General features: G+C 39.0%; 1 protein-coding gene across 3 annotated transcripts in view; it reads left to right on the plus strand.

Annotated features, from left to right (window-relative positions):
• The window catches only part of GCH1 (GTP cyclohydrolase 1), a 51437-nt gene that overhangs the window by 20092 nt on the left and 8981 nt on the right, over positions 1-22364 (plus strand). For 2 of the 3 annotated variants that reach the window (XM_073800442.1, XM_004324472.4), the window contains exons 2-3: positions 6099-6208; positions 17859-17914. In XM_073800442.1, coding sequence (XP_073656543.1) covers positions 6099-6208; positions 17859-17914 — 166 coding nt within the window. Of the gene's footprint in view, positions 1-6098; positions 6209-17858; positions 17915-18967; positions 21601-22364 lie in introns of those variants that run through there. The other variant, XM_073800443.1, reaches the window with a different exon arrangement.

A 22364-nucleotide genomic window follows, 5' to 3' on the forward strand; every position in this document is an offset into this window, starting at 1 on the left:
TGGAATCCTTCTCTAGCCCCAGTCTTGTGCAAGGGTAACCTCAGTTGCTTGCTTTTCTTTCAGGAAAAAAACAAAACACCAGCATGTGTAAGAACTCCTCAGTTTAAAAAATCTTTTTTTTATTAATGAAATATCTCAAATATACAAGAAAAGGTATAAAGAACTAATTTAGCCAACATTCATCCAATTTTAGCAAACCTTAATATTTTGCTATAATTGCTTTAAAAAATACAGATAAAGCTCATAGTTATCTCTTTCTGATCCTGCTAGCCTCCCTGTGCAGAGTTAACCACTATCCTGAATGTGATCTCTTACTCTCATGTCTATGTTTTTACTTTCATTTTATGTGTGTGTCCACAAACAACAGGTAGTATTGTTTCTACTTCATTTAAATGGACATACTCTTGTCAATGAAAAAAATTAATCAATAGTCAATCTAAGTAAGAAATGGAAAATTTTATTTGAGCCAACCTGAGGATTATAACCTGAGGGACAGTCTCTCAGAGAACTTTGAGAACTGTTCTGAAGCGGTAAGCGGGGAGGTCAGTACATATGTGATTTTGACAAGGGATAATCAAGCATACATCTTGGTCGAAGGTTACTGCTACTCACAGGGAAGAGATACCTTAGTTAATGGTTTTAGTGCTTTTCTAAGTAAGATGTATAATTGTTCTTCTGATGCACATTTAAATTCCTAATATTTGTTATTACCAATAATGTTGCAATGAGAATTCTTATGTTCCCTTGGCCACATGAGTGTCTTTGGAGTCTTCTAGTTTAAGGAAGTAAATCACAGGATAAAGACTGAGATATTAATTAGATAAAATGGAAGATCTCTGTTTAGCTCTGGCTCTGTGCATGGTGTGTAGGGTATTGTGTGGAAACTCCAAAGCCTTCAGCTACAACACTTACCTCCAAGGTTGGGAGAAATCAACACAGATAAGTGGTACCAGGAAGTACAATGAAGTAAGTACTCTATGCTGGTTGAGGCAGCTCTAATGTTAGAGGGTTTGGGCCAGTGATTCAGATCTTTCTCCCCTAAATCAGGTGGGCTTATCTTTGTTAGCCCCTTGAGTTGGTTTAATTCCAGCCAAGAGCGAAGAGGCCTGATGCCTTGTTAGGTCTCACTCTCTGCGTCTTGTTCTCTCTTAATTCGAAAACCAGTAAGCAGACCCCATTCTCTCTTTCCTGTCCCTTAGGATGGACGCATGTTCAGCGTTCCAGGTCTTCTTCCATTGTCTAAATGCTGTCCTCCAGGAAGATGGATCATCTGTGCAAATCTGACTTCCTCAAAGATCTCTAATTTTTAGTGCTGATCACAGAACATCCAGGATAGTGCTAATTACTGTTAACACTCATGCAAAAGAAAGTTCCTTAGATATAATTTTCCTTTTGTGTGGAATTTCCCCTAGGAGTTTCCTTTTACCCCAGCAGAAACAGGTCTGTGTTCCTTAATATCTATGCTGTATCAGTAGGAGCATTTTCAAGATGTAAAGATTCTGTGTAGCAGCACAGAACATGGAATACCTCAAAACAGCGGCTCTCAAAGTGTGGTTCCCAGACCGGGAGCATTAGCATCTTCTGGAAACTTGTTAAAAACGTAAATTCTCAGGCTCACCCAAACCTCCTAAATCAGATGCTCTGGGGGTGGGGTCCAGGGATTTGTGTTTTAACAAGCTCACTGGGGGAGTAAGAACTTCTGCTTCAGAGGGTGCTTAAATACTTTGGGTCATTCGTGGGCCTGCCTTAATGCACTTTCAGGAAGGGACAAAATGCTTGAGGGATGGCTGCCCAGCAGGGCTGTTTGTTGTCATTGCTTAGTCATTAATGACATGAGAAAGGTATACTTTTATACTTTTTGTGTGTGGTGTTGTTATAGATAGGCCTTCAACTTTTGGAGGTGGCTTTGGTTTCTTTTGTTGGTTATGACCAACAGTGGGAAATAGAATACCATAAATCCTTGTTTCCAGGGTTACCTCCTTGCTGCTGATAACAGACAGGAAATTAAAACAATCCATGATAGTGTTTTGTTCTTATTAGCCACAGATAGTAGCTTTCAGATAATGTTGGAGCAAAACATAAATAAATATAGCAGGGAGACTTCATTACTGAAGAAAAATGATTAGGCTGGGTCAAGTTTATAGTCTGGATCCATTTTAATGAAATAGGATAGAGGCAAAGCATCAGTGCTCCATTATCGCACAAAGCATCACAACGTATGGGGCCGCTAGTTGTTTTCTTTTTAGTTTAGTTTTGAGTATGTAAAACATTTACATGATTTCAAAGTCAAAATTATGTAACAAATTTTATTCAAAGATGTCTCATTTTATCATATCCCTTTTTGCCTGTTCTTTTAGTCCTTTATGGGTAATCATTTTTATTTGCTTTTTGATTTATTCTTCTAGTGTTTCCTTTTGAAGATAAGCATATATATGTGTGTATATGTTCGTATCTCCTTTCGACTTTTACACAAAAGATTTCATAATATACCACAACTTTTAAACTTTTCTTGTTTTTTTTTTAATTTTTTTATTTTTTGGCCACACTGCACGGCACACAGGATCTTACTTCTCCAACCAGGGATAGAACCAGTGGCCCTGGCAGTGGAAGTGTGGAGTCTTAACCACTGGACTGCCAGGGAAGTCCCTTATGCTACAGTTTTTTTTTAAGTTAGCTCTATTAAGGTGTAAGTTATATTCAATAAAATTTACCAACTTTATGTGCACAATTTTAATTTTGACAAACTCATAGCCACCAGTACAACGAAGATGTAGATGGTTTCCATCAACCAAAAAAAAATGTCTTCCTATCTTTTTGCAGCCAATCCTCTGTGGTCTCTGGTAAACTTTCTGTCTGCTTTCTATCACTATATTAGCTTTTCCTAGAATCTCACATAGTTTTTTGTGTGTGCAGGTCTTTGACTTCTTTTACTTAGTATAATTCTTCGGAGGTTCAACCATCTTAGTACATGAATCATTATTTTATCCCATCTTATTGCTGAGTAGTGCTCCATTGCTTATATATTCCAGTTGATGGGCATTGTTCTGTTGTGTGTTTTTTTTTAATTAATTTATTTTTTAAAATTTATTTATTTATTGGCTGCATTGGGTCTTTGTTGCTGTGCACAGGCTTTCTCTAGTTGCGGCGAGCGGGGGCTACTCTTTGTTGCGCTGTGCGGGCTTCTCATTGTGGTGGCTTCTCTTGTTGTGGAGCATGGGCTCTAGGTGCACGGGCTTCAGTAGTTGTGGCTCGTGGGCTCTAGAGCGCAGGCTCAGTAGTTGTGGCACACGGGCTTAGTTGTTCCGCGGCACGTGGGATCCTCCTGGACCAGGGCTTGAACCCGTGTCCCGCACATTGACAGGCGGATTCTTTTGTGTGTGTGTGGTACGCGGGCCTCTCACTGTTGTGGGCTCTCCCATTGCGGAGCACAGGCTCCGGACGCGCAGGCTCAGCGGCCATGGCTCACGGGCCTAGCCGCTCCACGGCATGTGGGATCTTCCCGGACCAGGGCACGAACCCGTGTCCCCTATATCGGCAGGCGGACTCTCAACCACTGCGCCACCAGGGAAGCCCATGGCAGGCGGATTCTTAACCACTGCGCCACCAGGGAAGTCCCTCTGTTGTGTTTTTTAGAAGTTTTTATTCTGAAATAATTTTAGACTTACAGAATAATGATAAAAATAGTAAGAGAGATTCTCTATATACCCTTTCCCAAGCTTCCTCTAATGCTAACATCTCCCATGGCCATGGTGCAATCATCAACACTATGAACGAAACTACAGGCTTTATTTGGATTTTAGTTTTTCTGTTGCTTTTACTTGTCATGTGTCTTTAGTCTCCTCTAGCGTGGACAGTTCCTTAGTCTTTCCATGTCTATTTTTAAATTATTTATTTATTTTTTTGGCCACGCCGCGTGGCCTGTGGGATCTGAGCTCCCCGGCCAGGGATTGAACCCAGGCCCACAGCAGTGAGAATGCAGAGTCCTAGTCACTGGACCACCAGGAAATTCCCTCCATGTCTTTTTAAAAAGAGTTCTTCTTTAGATATTTTGTAGAATGTCCCTCAGTTTGTGTGGTGATTAGACTGCAGTTACAGATTTTGGGGAAGAATTCCACAGAGGTGATGTGCCCTTCTCATGGTCTTATGTCAGGAGCTACGTGATATCAGTATGTCTTATTACTGGTAAAGTTAACCTTAATTATTTGATTAAAGTAGTATCTGCCAGGTTTCTCCATAGTAAATTTATTACTTTTCCTTTTCTGCAGTCTGTTCCTTAGAAGCAAATTATTGCTTTTTAAATTCTGGTGTACATCAATGTGTATGGGAACATAGCTTAGCAACTCTCTTATTCTTAATTATAGTAATAGTAATAATATTATCTATCGCATACCCCACCTGCATATTTCTAAACACGAGTGGATTATCTCATTTAATCCTCAGGATACCTCTCTGAAGTAGATACTTTTTTCATGCCCATTTTATAGCTGAGCAGATTGAGGCACAGAGTGCCTTGCCCAAGGTTCTGCAGTTAGCAGTGGAGCCAGATGCTAACAGAAGCCTAACTTGAGGGCCAGCATTTAACACGTGCCATATGGTTGTTGTCAGAGCTTAGAATGGGGATGCTCTCATTTTTTGCCAGAGAAAACAAACGAACACTTCCTATATTTGACAATTCTCTTTTGTTCTTTAAGAAAAATTTTTTTGTTTTTACTTTCAGGAAGATTCCTTGTGTGACTAAAGATTTTATTTAGTCAGCTATGCATGGCAGTAACATTACATTAAAATCACGGAGAACTCCAAGATACTTTGGGGAGCACTGAGGATCTATTTTTGGACTTCTTTCAAAAATAGGACTGAAGGTTAGGACAGAGTATTCAGAAGAGAAAACTGCTTTTGGAGGAGTATTTACTTAAAGAATGGCCCTGAGCCTTTTCCTCCCTGGATTTTTTTAGCCTCTCTTAACCAGGGTGTCATGTTTATCTCTGTGTCCAAACCCCACATGTTCACTTTTGTTTATCACACTAATAACTGCTGTATCACACAGTCAAATATGTCTCTGAATAGCCTAAATCGGGGGATGACAACTGTGGTTAACTGATAACTCAATATCTGTGAGCCTCTCTTCTGGTAGCAACGGAGCCACTGAAGGTCAGGCTGTGTGGGTGGACATTTGCACATCTTCCCTGTGACTTACTCAGCAGCCTGCCTTTCCAAGGGGAAATAGCAGTATGTGGCTACAAAGCTCTGTTCATCTCTTCCCTTCTGTCTCATGCTGTGTAGATTGGGTATCCCCAAATCCTTGAAATCAAATACCTAGATGACTTGAATGTATCTAGTCTGCCAAGCTGTTCAGATATGAGTGCAGTTTTTAAAAATAAAGTTTTTGTTTCTAAATGTCTGTTGTAAGCCTGGCCCTATATGACAGAGTCCACAGGTTAAACAAGACACTGTTCATCACCCAAAGCCAACCTGGACAGGCACACACATAAAAACTATAGAATTGATTTCCTTAGGAAGGAAGGAGGAAGGCAACTGTTTAGAATGAGTCTGATGCTTGCATACAATAACTAGAAAATTTTATAAGAATAGAAAATTATTTGGGGTGGTAATAACAGAGGTCAAGTTTATGGGTATCTGGATCTAGCTTCAGCAATCAGAGAGGTAAGAATTGGTTTTTTCTCAGATATAGTTTTCTACACATTTGTTATAGAGAAAGTGTTAGGTACAGGAAAATGTAAGGAAGGAAGTGAAAGTAGACCATTCCTATCACTAGAAATACCCACTCTTTTGTTTTGCATAATCTATCTCCTTTCTTCCCTCTCTCTTTTTCCCTTCCTCTCCTATGCTACAAATACATTGGTAATCCTGCATTTTTTATGTAATACCACATCATAAGGATTTTCCCCACCATTTAAAGAAAAAGACTTTGCTAATGTGGTGGGAGAAAAATAACTAGTTTTAATTTGCATGCCATTAATATTTTAGTTAGGATTCTTATGTTGACTGTCAATTTACACGTACCTACAGGGTGTTAGCTTTTCTATTCTTTATCTTACTGTAAAATTGGAAATGTTACTAAAGCAAGCCTCTGATTTCAGATGTCCTAAATGATGCTATATTTGATGAAGATCATGATGAGATGGTGATTGTGAAGGACATAGACATGTTTTCCATGTGTGAACATCATCTAGTTCCATTTGTTGGAAGGGTAAGTTTTTCTATGTTGTCTCCTAACAGTGTTTAAAAGCACAATGACAGTTTTAAAGTTAGGATAATTATATTTTAAATTGTCACCTGCTAATTCCTAATATCCCAGATATTTAGAATTACACATAAACAGTTACTCTTTATCAACCCTACTAATCTAATAGCTGGAAATTAACAAAATAAAAACAAAGTAGCAGAAGGCCCTCTGGGCAAGCATTTCACAGTAAATACCATGTTAATAGGTTAAAATAATGAGATTAAAGACCATCTTTTTTTTTTTAGGTAGCTGCTGCAGGCTCTGAAAACCTTTGCCCTTTATTTTGACTTGATCCAAGATATACTTTTGTATAATATGACATGAGCAGTAATGATTGCAGAATGTCTTGTGGCAGAGGTTATAGTATTAGTGGGTTTAATTTGTTTCCAACCCTTTCTATTTTAGGAAAAATGAATCTGTGAGCTAGATAATGTTATCTAGTTTGCTGTAGTTAAACATACTTTTGAGAACATGTGGGTTACCAAGAGTTGTCCTTTTCTCTTCCCTCCCCCCATATAATTTTATTTTATTTTGACTTTTTATTAATAATTTTCAAATGGAAGACTTATAGGAAATAGTGGTATGAATATCTAAACACCCATCACCTAAATTTAATGTGTTAACATTTGCTTCATATTTTTTTGTTAAAGTATTTTTTCATTTTTTATAGAAGTGAAACGTAGAAAAATGCACAAATCATTAGGGTACTTCCTACTACCTCACAGATCAAGAACTAGAACATTATCAGTGTCCTAGAAGCTCACCTTGTGCCCCTTGTTAATCCCTAACCCATCTTGTCCCCACAGGTAACTAGTATATGGATTTGTAACATTATAGATTGATTAGTTTTGCTGGTTTTTCAATTACTATATATAAATAGGTGGGGTCTACAGAATGTACTCTTTTGTGTTTAGCTTCTTTTGTTCCATATTGAAAGAGTCATTGATGTTATGTTATTGCCCGTCATTATATTTTCATTGCTATATATAATTCCATTGTACAAACATACCACACTTTATTCTGTTCTTGGAGGACATTTGTATTGTTTCCTCTCTCTCTCTCTGTTTGGGTGTTTTGGTTGTTGTTGGTGGTGGTTTTTTTGTTTTTGGCTATTGCAAACAGTACTGCTATCAGCATTCTTTTGGTGCACAGATGTATATATTTCTTTTTTAAATTTTTATTTATGTTTTAATTTTCTGAAAGAATTTATTTATTATTTATTTATTTACCGAGCCACACAGCATGTGGGATCTCAGTTCCCTGACCAGGGATTGAACCTGGGCCACGGCAGTGAAAGCCCAGAATCCTAATCACTAGGCCACCAGGGAACTCACTAATTTATTTTTGAATTTTAGTTGATTTACAATATTGTATTAGCCTCAGGTGTACAGTAAAGTGATTCAGCTGTATGTACGTGTGTGTGTGTGTGTGTGTGTATTTTTTTTTCAGGTTATTTTCCATTCTAGATTATTATAAGATATAGAATATAGTTCCCTGTGCTATACAGTAAATCCTTATTACCTATGTATTTTATGTATAGTAGTTTGTATCCTAATTTATCCCTTTCCCCTTTGGTAACCATAAGTTTGTTTTCTATGTCTATTAGTCTGTTTCTGTTTTGTCTATACATTCATGTGTATTATTTTTAAGGTTCCACATATAAGTGATATCATATGATATTTGTCTCTCTCTGTCTGACTTAATTCACTTAGTATTGTATTCTCTAGGTCACCCCACGTTGCTGCAAATGGCAATACTTTATTCTTTTTTATGGTTTAGTCGTAGTCCATTGTATACATACACCATATCTTCTTAAACCAATTGTCTGTTGATAGACACTTGGGTTGTTTCTGTGTCTTGGCTATTGTAAATAGTGCTGCTCTGAACATTGTGGTGCATGTATTTTTTTGAGTTAGAGTTTTAATCTTTTCTGGATATATGCCCAGGAGTGGGACTGCTGGATCATATGGTAACTCTAGTTTTTGAAGGAACCTCCATAGTGGTTGCACCAATTTACATTCCCACCAACAATGTAAGAGGGTTCCCTTTTCCCCACACCCTCTCCAGCGTTTATTATTTGTAGACTTTTTGATGATGGTCATTCTGATCAATGTGAAGTGATACCTCATTGTGGTTTTGATTTGCATTTCTCTAATAATTAATATGTTGAACATTGTTCATGTGCCCGTTAGCCATCTGTGTGTCTTCTTTGGAGAAACGTCTGTTTAGACCTTCTGCCCATTTTTTGATTGGGTTTCTTTTTTCAGTATTGAGTTGTATGACTTGCTTGTATATTCTGGATATTAACCCCTTGTCGGTCACATCGTTTGCAAACATTTTCTCCCATTAGGTAGGTTGTCTTTTTGTTTTGTCGATGGTATTCTTTGCTGTGCAAAAGCTTGTAAGTTTGATTAGGTCTCATTTGTTTATTTTTGCTTTTATTTCTTTTGCATTGGGAGACTGATCTAAGAAAATATTGCTATGACTTATGTCAGGGAATGTTTTGCTTATGTTCTCTTCTAGGAGTTTTATGGTGTTGTGTCTTATATTTAGGTGTTTAAACTATTTTGAGTTTATTTTTGTGTACAGTGTGAGGGAGTGTTCTAATTTCGTTGATATACATGTAGCTGTCCAGCTTTCCCAACACCACTTTTTGAAGAGATTGTCTTTTCTCCATTGTATATTCTTGCCTCCTTTGTCATAGATTAATTGACCATAAGTACGTGGGTTTATTTCTGGGCTTTCTATCCTGTTCCATTGACCTTTGTGTCTGTTTTTGTGCCAATACTATGCTGTTTTGATTACTGTAGCTTTGTAGTATTGTCTGAAGTCTGGGAGAGTTATGCCTCCAGCTTTGCTCTTTTCCCTCAGGATTGCTTTGGCAATTCTAGGTCTTTCGTGGCTCCATATAAATTTTAGTATTACTTGTTCCAGTTCTGTGTAAAATGTCATGGGTATTTTGATAGGGATTGCATTAAATCTGTAGATTGCTTGTGGAGTAGTATGGCCATTTTAACAATATAAATTCTTCTAATCCAAGAGGATGAGATATCTTTCCATTTCTTTGAATCATCTTCAATTTACTTAGTTTATTAATGTTTTATAGTTTTTAGCGTATAGGTCTTTCACCTCCTTGGTTAAATTTATTCCTAGGTTGTTTTTTTTTTTAATTGGATGTGATTTTAAACAGAATTTTTAAACTTTCTCTTTCTGATATTTCATTGTTAGTGTAAATAAATGCAACAGATTTCTGTATATTAGTCTTGTATCCTGCTACCTTGCTGATTTCTTTTATTCTGATAGTTTTTGTGTGGAGTCATTAGGGTTCTCTATATAGAGAACTGTGTCATCTGAAAATAGTGACAGTTTACCTCTTTACTTCCAACTTGGGTACCTTCTCTTTTTCTTATCTGATTGCTGTGGCTCGGACTTCCAATACTATGTTGAATAGGAGTGGTGAGAGTGGGCATCATTGTCTTGTTCCTGAATTTAATAGGAAGGCTTTAAGCTTTACACTGTTGAGTATTATATTGGCTGTGGGTTTGTTGTAAATGGCTTTTATTATGTTGAGATATGTTCCCTCTATATCCACTTTGGTGAGAGTTTTTGTCATGAGTGGATGTTGAATTTTATCAAATAATTTTTCTGCATCTATTGAGATAATCATGTGGTTTTTGTCTTTCCTTTTCTTAACGTGGTGTATCACATTGATTTGTATGTTGAACCATCCTTGCAACTCTGGAATGAATCCAACTTGATCATGGTGTATGATCCTTTTTATGTATTATTGGATTCAGTTTGCCAACATTTTGTTGAGGATTTTTGCATCTGTATTCATCAAAGATATTAGCCTGTAATTTTCTTTTATTTGTAGTGTCTTTGGTTTTGGTATTAGGGTGATGGTGGCTTCCTAGAATGAATTTGAGAGTGTTTCCTCCTCTTCAGTCTTTTGGAATAGTTTGGGAAGGATAGGTGTAAGTTCTTTGTATGTTTGGTAGAATTTCCCCAGTGAAGCCATCAAGTCCTGGACTTTTGTTTGCAGGGAGGTTTTGTTTTTGTTTTGTTCTGTTTTGTTTTGTTTTGCAGTATGTGGGCCTCTCACTGTTGAGATCTCTCCTGTTGCGGAGCACAGACTCCAGACGCGCAGGCTCAGTGGCCATGGCTCACGGGCCCAGCTGCTCCCCGGCATGTGGGATCTTCCCGGACCGGGGCACGAACCCGCGTCCCCTGCATCGGCAGGCGAACTCGCAACCACTGCGCCACCAGGGAAGCCCGGGAGGTTTTGTTTTTAAATTTTTTTATTACAGATTCTGTTTCACTTCTAGTAATTGGTCTGTTCAAATTATCTTTCTTCTTGACTCAGTTTTGGCAGGCCATTGGTTTCTAGAAACTTGTTCTTTTCTTCCAGTTGTCCAATTTGTTGGTATACAACTGTTTATAGTATTGTCTTATTTTTTTTTATTTTTGTTATTTCTGCAGTATTGGTTGTTATTTCTCCTCTTTCACTTCTTGTATATTTGGGTCCTATCTCTTTTCTTCTTGGTGAGCCTGGCTAGAAGTTTGTCTATTTTATCTTTTCAAAAAACCAGCTCTTGGTTTTATTGATCTTTTCTATTTTTTAAAAATCTCTATTTTATTTATTTTTTTCCTGATCTTTATGATTTCCTTCCTTCTGCTTACTTTGGGTTTTGTTTGTTCTTCTTTTTCTAATTCTTTAGGTGATAGGTTAGGTTGTTTGAGATTTTTCTTATTTGAGGAAATCCTGTATTGCTATGAACTTCTCTCTTAGAACTGCTTTTGCTGCATTCCATAGATTTTTGTAAGGTTGTGTTTTTATTGTTGTTTGTCACAAGGTATTTTCTGATTTCTTCTTTGATTTCATCATTGACCTATTGGGTTTTTAGTAGCATATTATTTAGTCTCCATGTGTTTTTTTTTGTTGTTGTTTTTTCCTGTTTTTCTTTGTGGTTGATTTCTCATGTCATATCATTGTGGTCAAAAAAGATGCTTGAAATAATTTCTGTCCTCTTAAATTTGTTGAGGTTTGTTTTATGACCTAGTATATGGTCTATTCTAGGGAATGTTCCATGTGTGCTTGAAAAGAATTTTTTTTCTAATAGATATCAGTTAAGGCCAACTGGTCTAGTGTCATTTTAGGACCTCTGTTGCCTTATTGATTTTCTGTCTGGAGGATCTATACATTGATGTCAGTGAGGTGTTAAAAGTCTCCTACTATTATTGTTTTCCTGTCACTTTCTCCCTTTGTTAGTATTTTTATATATTTAGGTATTCCAAAATGGGTGCATATATGTTAATGAGTATAATATCCTCTTCTTGTATTGATCCCTTTACTATATAATGTCCTTGTCTTTCTTTATGGACTCTGTTTTAAAGTCTATTTTGTCCAATATGAATATTGCTGCCTCTGTTTTCTTGTCATTTCTATTTGGATGAAATATCTCTTTTCATCCCTTCACTTTCAATCTGTGTGTGTATCTTGCCCTGAAGTAAATCTCTTGTAGGCAGCGCATTTTAGTTTCTTTTTATTCAGTCTGCCACTCTATGTCTTTTGATGGGAGCATTTAGTCCATTGACGTTTAAAGTAATTATTGATCGGTATGTACTTATTGCCATTTGAAACCTTGTTTTCCAGTTGGTTTTGTAGTTCTTCTTTGTTCCTCTCTTTATGTTTTTCCTTTTGTGATTTGATGGTTCTTTTTTATATTATGCTTGAGTTCCTTTCTTTTTGGTTGTTGTGAATCTGTCATGTGTTTTTGATTTGTGGTTATCCTGGTTTTCAAGTATGTTGACCCATAACTATATCTACTTGCTTTAAACTGATAGTCATATCATCTAAGTTTGAACATGTTCTAAAAGATCTACATTTTTATACTCTCCTTTCTCATATTTTATGGCTTTGATGTCCCATTTTACATCTTAATGTTTATTCTTTTGCTGTTAATTGTAGTTATAATTGCATTTACAAATTTTTTTGATTTTTTTTTTTTTTGCAGTGTAAATAGTGTAAACCTTATTTACAATGTCATCTTAGTTTCAGGTGTACAGCACAGTGATTCAGCTATTGTTTTTTAATCTATGTACTGGCTTATTTAAGTGATCTTCAGTCCTTTTATATATTTGCTTTTCTTTTTTTTTTATATTTTATTTTTGGCTGCATCAGGTGTTAGTTGTAGCATGTGGGATCTTTCATTGCGGCATGCAGGCTCTTCATTGCGGCTCTTGGGCTTCTCTGTAGTTGTGGCACACAGTCTCCAGAGCGCATAGGCTCTGTAGCTACAGCACACAGGCTCATTAGTTGTGGAGCATGGGCTCAGTTGCCCTGTGGCATGTGGGATCTTAGTTCCCTGACCAGGGATCGAACCCACATCCCTTGCATTGGAAGGTGGATTCTTAACCACTGGACCACCAGGGAAGTTCCATATATTTGCTTTTCCTATTGTGATTTTTCCCTATCCTATAGATTCTTTTATTTTAAATTGAGAACATTTTTAAAAATTAATTTAATTTTGGCTGCATTGGGTCTTCATTGCTGCACACAGGCTTTCTCTAGTTGCGGAGAGCGGGGGCTACTCCTCGTTGCAGTGTGCAGGGTTCTCATTGCGGTGGCTTCTCTTTGTTGCAGAGCACGGGCTCTAGGCGCGCAGGCTTCAGTAGTTGTGGCTCATGGGCTCTAGAGCACAGACTCAGTAGTTGTGACGCACGGGCTTAGCTGCTCCGCGGCATGTGGGATTTTCCCAGACCAGGGCTCGAATCCGTGTCCCCTGCACTGGCAGGTGGATTCTTAACCACTGTGCCACCAGGGAAGTCCCCCTATAGATTCTTGCTTCTCTGCTATTTAGAGAAAACCTTTCAATATTTCTTTAAGGGTAGGTTTAGTATTGCTGAATTCTTTTAGTTTTTGCTTGTCCGAGAAATTCTTTATCTCTCCTATTCTAAATTATATTCTTGCTGGGTAGAGTTGCAGGGTTTTCCCTTTCAGGACCTTGAATAGATCATGCCACTCCCTTCTGGCGTGCAAAGTTTCTGCAGAGAAATCTGCTGCTAGCCTTATGGGGGTTCCCTTGTAACTGACTTTTTCTCTTGTTGCCTTTAGAATCCTTACATTAACTTTTGCCACTTTAATTATGATATATCTTGGTCTGGGTCTGTTTGTGTTCATCTTGTTTGGAACCCTCTATCCTTCCTGTACCTGAATGTATTTCATTCTTTAGGTATGGAAAGTTTTAAGCCATAATTTCTGATACATTTTTGATCTTCTCTCTTTTCTCCATCTGAAACCCGTTACGAGTTGGTTGGCACCCTTTATATTATCCCATAGTTCTCATATGGTGCTTTCTTTTTTGTTTGTTTGTCTTTCCATCTGCTGTTCTGATTGGATGAGTGCCATTATTCTATCTCTCAGATCACTTATTTGTTCTGTTTTATTGCTTCTAGATTGTTTTTTATCTTGGGAATTGAGTTACCTAATTTTGATTGGTTCCTCTATAGTTTCTAGTTCCATTATAGTGATCTGCATTTCTATCTATAATCCTTTAGCATTTTTATTACCTATATTTTAAACTTGGGGTCTAGTTGGCTGGTAAAGCCTGTTTCATTATTAGTTCTTTCAGGGGATTTCTCTTGTCCTTTTAATTGGGAATAGTTCCTCTGCTTTTTCATTTTACTTAACTGTTTCTCCTAAATTCATAAAGTTAATCTGCTGTGGTCTTGAAGGGGTGTTTTAATGTGGGAGTGTCCCTGCGTAGACTGTGTGAGTCCAGTATTTTTGATGCAAGGGCTGTTTTTGGTATGCATGCCAACCACGTCTTTCCTCAAAGTATACTGGCCATCATCCTCCTGATAGCGGATGTGATTGGTGGTGTGTCCAGAGCCTGAGCTGGATGTCGGGTGGGGCCTTGTCTTTGCTCCGTGGCTGTCACACACGGGGTGGGGTGTGCTCCCCAGTTGTTGGAGCAGAAGCCCAGAGGGTCAGGTTCAGTAAGGCTCCACGTTCCTTGAATGCATGCCCTGTCTCAAAGCATGTGGCTGCTGAAGCAGGTGAAGCCCACATGGTCACAGTGAACCCAGGCACTGCCCACACAGGTGTCCACACCTCTGCTCAGCAGCAGCCCAAGGCCATGACCCTTTCTCCGTTGTGTTCATCCCAGGCCTAGCTCTAGGCTGTGATGTGGAGTGGCCTGGTGCAGGGGGCCAGGGTGTGATGACTGCAGGAATCCAGGTGCTTGTGCTGCTGCCTGGGACCTGGGCTGCCTCTGTGGTGGACCTCTTCCAGGACCTATCTGCCCCAGATCTGGCACCGAGCTGTAGTGTGGGGTGGGCGGACCTGGAGTGCTCCTGGCAGGTAGTGAGCCACTGTTTACTCCTCCCCAGAGGCTGTCCACCCAAGACGTTTCTGTGGTGCCACCCAGTGTGTGTGCTGACCAAGTCTGCCATGGCTGGACTGCCCCTACCATGTGAATGCTGACAGTGGACTTTGAGTTTTGGCCCAGACCACACCCCAGGCCCTCTGGACTATCTCTTTGCAGCTAGGCTGGGTCCTCTCTCAGGACTTGTCCATCCGGGATTCAGTGCCTAAGCCCTGTGTATACTAGCAGCACCCCTCCCAGCCCTGGCAAGCATTTTGGACTGGAAGTGTGGCCAGGTGGAAGCCAGCAGTGCCCTCTCTCCTGATTGCTGGCCAGCCGGCTCGCTCACTCCTTGCAAGCAGAGTCCAGGCCCCTCTAGCCCTTCTGTCTATTCCAGCAAACCTCCCAGCAGGCAAGGGGGCCCCTCAGGGCTTGGGCCTGCCCCTGTGGACCTTCCCTCCTTCACAGATCCCTCCCAGGGGCACTGGGTCCTGTCCTGATGCCTTTTTTTTTTTTTCTCATCCTACCTGGTTACACAGAGAACTTTCTTATATAACCAACGTTATAAGAAATCTGCCAGTTTCCAGTTGGTTTTCTGCATGAATTGTTCCAGGTGTAGATGGATTTTTGATGTGCCTGTTGGGGGAGATGAGCTGTACGTCCTTCTGCTCCGCCACCTTGATCCTTCTCTTGCATGCATTTCCATTGGAATATACCTAGGAGTGGATGTACAGGGATACAGGGTATACCTGTGTTCAACTTATTAAATACAGACTTTTAGTTTTCCAAATTGGTTGTACCAGTTTACATTTCATATACTCTCGTGAGTCCTAGTCACTTCACATCCTCATCAACACTTGGCACTTTCAGTCTTTTTAAGTTTAGTATTCTGATGTGTATGTAGTGGTATCTCTTTTTAAAACCTTTTATTACAGAAAATTTCAAACATATCTAAGAATAGGTATATTAGTATATAACGTTCCATGTTCCCATCAACCAGTTTCAACAGTTATCAGTAAAGGACCAATCTTGTTCTATATACGTCCCCACTGGACTATTTTGAAGCAAATCCTAGATAACATTGTTTTTTTCTATAATTTCTTCCAGCATATTTCTCTAAAAGATAAGGATTTTTTTTAAGAAACATAACTGATTTGATTATCAACCTAAAAAGTTGGCAGTAAATCCTTCAATATATTGAAGTATGTTATAGACAACACGACTCTTCATTACTAATCATTAATACCTATCTCTAAAATATTCTTACTTATCCTCAGTAGCACTGCCATAGACAAAAGTAACAGTAATTCCTAAATAGCATCTAATAACTGATATTTACATGTTTCCAGGTGTCTCAGCTGGCTTGTTGGTTTAAACCAGAATCCAAATAAGGGTTACACATTTGCACTCACATTGCATTTGGTTGTTATGCATCTTAAGTGTCTTAATCTACAATAGTCTCCTCTGCCAGCCCCACCTCCATCCCCACCCCAATGACATTCTTTACCTGAGAAACTAGGCCAGTTGCTCTGTAGCGTGTCTCAGTTTCCGGATTTGCTCCATTCAATCTCTGCATTTTTCTATAAACTGGATTAGATCTAAAACTTCCTAAGTTTAAGATTAAACATATTTGACAAGAGTAGTTCATCAGGGTGCTGAGGATTCTGTATTCCATCACATGAGGAGGCATATATGGTCTGGTAGTCACACAACTAATGATGCTGGGCCGTGACAGCAGGGCTATGTATTTTCAGAAATGAGGGAACCTTTGAGCTCATGGCTACCTTTTATTTTAAGTGAGAATACCAGGCCCAGGAAGCTGTGAATTGTCCAAGAGGACATAGGGAGTTAGTGACTTGGCTGGGGTCAGACCCAGGAACTTGAGCCTGTACTCAGCCTCTCTCCACTATATCCTCCTACCTTCTGCTCTGATTACTTCTGTGTCTGTGTTCTTACTAACTCGGTTTTTAAACATACTGTTCAGTGATGATTGCCTGAAGTGGCCATTTACAGGAATTCCCTGGTGGTCCAGTGGTTAGGACTCCACGCTTTCACTGCGAAGGGCCCAGGTTCGATCCCTGGTCAAGGAGCAAACATCACACAAGCCACACGGCATGGCCAAAAAAAGTAAAAAGTGACCATTTAAATGACAGGATCTTTGGGAAGACTAAAAATATTATAAACAAATAAATTATAGCTCTGTATATAAGTGTATAGATGTTAAGTGGTACTTCTGTACCTTGGTTCTATGGGAAAGTTTCAACTCTAATTTTTCTTTGACATACCCAATGCTCAGGTGCTATTTAACTTTCTCCTTCTGCTGAGCAGGAAGGCAATGCATTGGTATTCTCAGACTCCCAAAGCATAGTGCCTAATAGATGGAAAAAAACCCACTAATTACTCCTGGATTATTCAAGTGTACAGTAAATATTAGGTGAACAAATGCAACAAATGCTGGCAAACCATGATGCAAATGAGTTGAAAATTTTATATTACTTAAATTGATTGCCTATAAGTGACCATTTATTAATCTTTTTGGAGAACTAATATTCTCTCATACTTAACACTTGGCTGAAAGACATGTAACTTTTTCATATTAGATATTAATCAGTGCTTTTTAAGCCATAGAAATGGCTTTGCCTTATCGTAAGTCCTACAAGAACTTAGGCCTTAGGACCCAGATTTCTTCTGAGTCACAACTTGTAGCCGTGTCCTTTTCTTCCTGTCAGGAGGATGGTGTTCTCTAGCAGCTTAGAAATGGGGCTGCCCAGGATGACAAAGAGCACAGAGACCCTCTTTCTGTGCAACAGGGCAAGGTTTTTAAGGCCACCATGATGTGTAGAATGGCAATATTTATACTTACAGTTTCAGCCATTTAAAGGTTTTCTTAGCTACATTTTAATGTTGCTGTGGGATAATTAGCATTTTCCTGAGAAAGTTTCCCCTCAACAGAGGAAAGATTTTAAGAATTGTATCAAGAGCTTAACTTCACCAGGAAATACCACAACTATACTTCAAATTTGTCATTTTATTAATAGTCATTCTTATTTTCCTTTTACTTAATTTATGTGATTTTTTAACTGCTTATGTAAGTGCTTCATTTTCTATGTCTTAAAGCTTCTAGATGTTTTAAAAATATGTTTTCATTGTGTTGAACCGCACTGTAAGTATACTGTATTACGTTTCCTTTCGTCACAAAGAAGTACTGTGTTTTCACTTAGCTCATGATTTCTGTCTCTTCTCTGAAGGTCCATATCGGTTATCTTCCTAACAAGCAAGTTCTTGGCCTCAGCAAACTTGCTAGGTAAGTATGACTGTGTAGTGAATAAGGTGACAGGTTTATAGGACCTGCCCCTACATGGTGAGAATCTTATCAGGCTTTGTCTCTTGATCACTGTGGATCTAACTTGGAAGGTACATTCCAACTTACTTTATAGTTGCAGAGACAATATATAGACAATAAGTATAGTCTAAGACAGACTAAGAGGACCTGAAAACACAAATGCCCTTTCCTTCTCGCTCCCCTATTGCCTGCCTGCCTTCTCCACCTCCCACCTGCACATCCTTGAAGCCTTACCTCACACTTCTCTCAGTAGAGCCTTCGCTGACTGGAGAGGACCTGAGGGTGCATTCAGTTCAGCCCCCATTCTTTAAGGGTGGTTTAGCTACCTGCGGGGGAGAGGAAACCGGCACAGAGGTCTAACTGCACTGCTCTTTGAAGTGGGGGCCTTAACCCTGCCTTCCACTTGGGTACCTCCACACATCTCTGCATCCTGTAGGGCCAGTTGGTTTATGTCTGGCTCCGTTGCTTCTGCAGACCCAAGACCATGCCTTCCTTGGCTTTTTCAGCTTTTTTTCCCCCCCCTCAGCTCTATTCTGAGACAATACTAACTCTCTATTTCTCTTTCTGCTACAGTCTTTTTTCATTCTTTATCCTGTGGGTTCTGGCCTTTGCTACCATTTTTGAGTTTTAGGAAAGAGTGGTGATATATACAAGCATGGTCTCCTGTGTTTAACTAGAAGTCAAATTGAGGGTCAGTGTTCATATATCTCTGATAGGGACAATAAAATATTGGGGACTAGACCTAAATACCCTTTTGTGTAGTTTCCTTGTATAGAGTTAGCGAGTTGTGGGTGATGGGGAAATATTGGGAGGTGTATGTGTTAAAGGAGAGTTAAAATGAAGGGGCAGGTAATGAAATGACATCAAGAGTCCCCCTCCTTCTAAAAATAAACCAAGCTAAGTTTGGATAACTTGATTGAGGTGAAAGTGACCATATCAAAATTGGAATAAACATACCTTTGTGACCAACTGACATCTGTGGCTCTGATATGTTCCTGCTTCTTCTCCACTTAGACAATCCTGAAATGGTGGTCCAGATCTTTTTCAATTCTGTGTTGGATTCTGTAAACACCGCCCCTGCAATCTGATGCCTGCTCTCCACAGCTGTTCGTTTTACGTTGTTTTCACTTCTACTTTCTTACTCATTTCTTCTAGGGATTAAGGAGAAAGTAGGTAGAAGAGAGAAATTTAACTTCCCTAGTTTCTGACTAGTTTCCCTAGTTTCATTCCTACTTGGCAATCTCACTACCAGACAGGACTACTTGGTAGCATGAAAGGATGTTCTTACATCATAAATATAATTGCTTCACTGCAGTCAGGCTCTTAATACAAACGCAAACATGTTGGTGCCTTTCAGTGATCTGTACCCAATGGCAGTGCCAAGGAGTGGCTGAAAAATAGTATTGGTGGTGATGGGGGTAATCAACCTTATTATAATTTCTATTAGCAACCTCCTCTCCAATAACTTACTCCCAAGCGATAAAGTTATATCAGCTGAATACAAGTGTCTTTATTATAATTGGTTATTCTTACTGTTTTATAATACATAGTCTAAGATCAGCAGGCTTGCTGTGCAAACACAGCTGTAGGCTCACTCCCCTGGTTCCCCCTCTTCCAGCAAGATGGCTAATCCTCCACCTTATATAGAAATCCTGGCACTGCTCCTGCCTGTATCAGACTGCCCACGTGTGAAAGGTGTAGCATAGACAGTCTTCATATTATAAAAACTTGGCAGACCACACTCGGCCATGGTCGTAATGTAAGCAGTCTTCTCTAGAAGACCACACTATGTAGGCCATGGGTAACACTTTATAGAAATGGATTCGAGAGTAATCTAGTGAGATCTTGGAAAAAGTGGTGACTTGGGGGTAGAAGGGAATAGCCTTTGGTTATTTCCTTTCCTAGTGAAAGGAAAAGCTCTCCAATAATTAAGCTTTTATGAACAGAGGAGTTAATTATTAGCATGGGGATTTGTCCTTACACTAATAGGATTAAAATGTAAGAAAAAAAAATGGAGCGTAAACCAAAGAACTGAACTCAGATATTTTGTAAAAATTTTGAATAAAGGGTCTATTAAATGAAACAGGAGACTAAGATATTATCCAACTGCTTATTCCTTATAAGAAGGTGGAATATTTAGGGAATGAAGAGGAATAAATAAAGCTAAATGTCTTAGCAAAACTTCACTGCTCATTTTAATCTTGTATGTGAAGTTTGTTATATGCTTGCCTTTAAACGAATGACCTTTCAGTGCCAGGGAAGTCAAATATCAAACAGTAAAGCTTTAAGTAACAAGAAAATGCCAAAAGTGAGTTGATCTGGTTTAACTCTAGTAGAATTCTAGAGTAAATTTAGTTTGAATAGAAATTCCTTCTGTTGCTGAAAATCCATTGAACATGTATTCATTTTCTTGAATTGGAAAATTGAGTGAACACAATTAAATCTTGAATATAGAATTGTAGTGCCTCAGGTAGCCATGGTTCAACTGTTGGGCACCTGTGAAAGGACAATGTGCCAGTTATCATGGCTGCTAGAGGGAAGTAGGACAGAGCCACTGCCCTCAAGGAGAGTGGACAGTACTCGGCAGCAGGTGCCACAGACGTGCCTGGTTAGGAGGTCTGAGGTCAGAGAAGCCAAGATGGCTGTGGCCAGGCAGGACTGAGGAGACCCAGAGGTAGAGGGCTGAACAGAATTCTGAACAGAAGAGAAATTCCTGTAGGTATAGTTAATGCCTAAACAAAGGCAAATCAGAGGGTAGGAGCAAGGCATCTCCCAGTGGATGGGGAGTAGGTTGATTGATACAAGAGATTTAGGCAGAGGTGACTGGGAGATAGTGAACAAGGGTAGATTAGATCACAAAGGGAACATTAGATTACAAAGGGAACATTTTCTTGTTTCTCTATGCTATAAAAGTAACATACCAGTTAAACTTAAATACAAGTGAGTGAGTAGAGGGAAAACTTTTCTTTCCTATTTCCATTCCCCACTAGAGATCTTTCACTATCCTTCTGGAAGATTTCAGTACAAACACAAACGTGTAGCCTTAAAACTACTAGCTAAACAAGGCGAAAGGGGATCATATCCTATATTCTATACTACTTTTTTTAAAAACTTAAAGTACCTTGAAATTCCTTGGACGTCTTTTAGTCTAAAAAAGTTCCTTTTAATGGCTACATAGTATTTCTTTAATATAATTCATTTAACCAGTCTTTGATATAAGTATAGCCTACAGTTTGAGACTACTGTCAAAAATGGGAAAAAGAAGAACTTTGGTGAACACGTCCTTATCTATTTCCTTACTCTGAGTCTGTAACATTGGAGTCGGATTTGCTGGGTTAAGGTTAGCTAACTTTTTGATATTACCAAATTGCTCTCCAGAGAAGATCATACTGAACTATACTCTAATAATAGATTAAAGGTGTGTGTTTCTCTACCCTTTTGCCAACACTGGCAAACATTGAAGAGTGTGAAACCCAAACAGGTAAGTAAAAAATGGTACCTGTTGTTTTAATTTGCATTTAATCATGTGAGGCTGATTTTTTTCAGGAACTTCCTGCTCTTAGTCTTTGCTAATTTTTCCATTGGGTTGTCTTTTTATTACTGATCTGTATGAGCTCTCTGAATATTAAAGCTACAAATAATTTGTCCAGGCTTGTCATTTGTCTGTTTTCTAGTAGTATTTTTCATGAAGTTTAAAACCTATGTAACCATAAACTCATGTATTTTTGGGTTATTTTTATGGCTTTATTTTTATATTTAGATCTTTGCTTCATCTGGAAATTATTTTGGGGCAAGGAGTAAGGGGGAATCCATCCATTGCTGTTGTATGCTCACTGACCCCCTGTAACACCTCCACTTCCCTCACATCATCACCACGCTGCCTTCTTGCTATTCTCGCTGCCACTCTCTGGGCCTTCATGTTCCTCCTGGGTCATGTGTTAAACTCCTAACTCCTGTCCTCTCATCTCTTAGGATCCCTAAATCTGCTCTCATATGCTGCTAGGATGTTCTTTCGCAAGTGTGGATTTGACAAAAGCTATGGAGCTGCAAAGGGGCAGCATTAATAAAGTTCAGGCTTCTTACCTTAGCTGACAAGTCCCACTGTGATCTGGCTGTATTCTTGCTCTTCTTTCACTTTTTGCTCTAGCCACACTTGAGAATTTGCAGCCCAGTGTCAAGTCTAGCTTGTCAAGTTATATGAAGGCATCAGAAACACTTCGAAGGTTTGCAAGGGTTAAATTATACCATCCATGGGTTCTTCCTGCAAAAGTATCACCAGATTACTTTCCCAGTTGCCAGAGGAGGAAGAGGAGAGAAAGCATAATAATGCAAGAGAAAACAGAGGATCGAGCACAGATGTTATAAGACCAGTAAGTAGGCTATTTAAATAAGCTGTCCACTGGGTTAAATC

Source organism: Tursiops truncatus, chromosome 2 (assembly GCF_011762595.2).
Source record: "Tursiops truncatus isolate mTurTru1 chromosome 2, mTurTru1.mat.Y, whole genome shotgun sequence".
Taxonomy (NCBI): Eukaryota; Metazoa; Chordata; class Mammalia; order Artiodactyla; family Delphinidae; genus Tursiops; species Tursiops truncatus.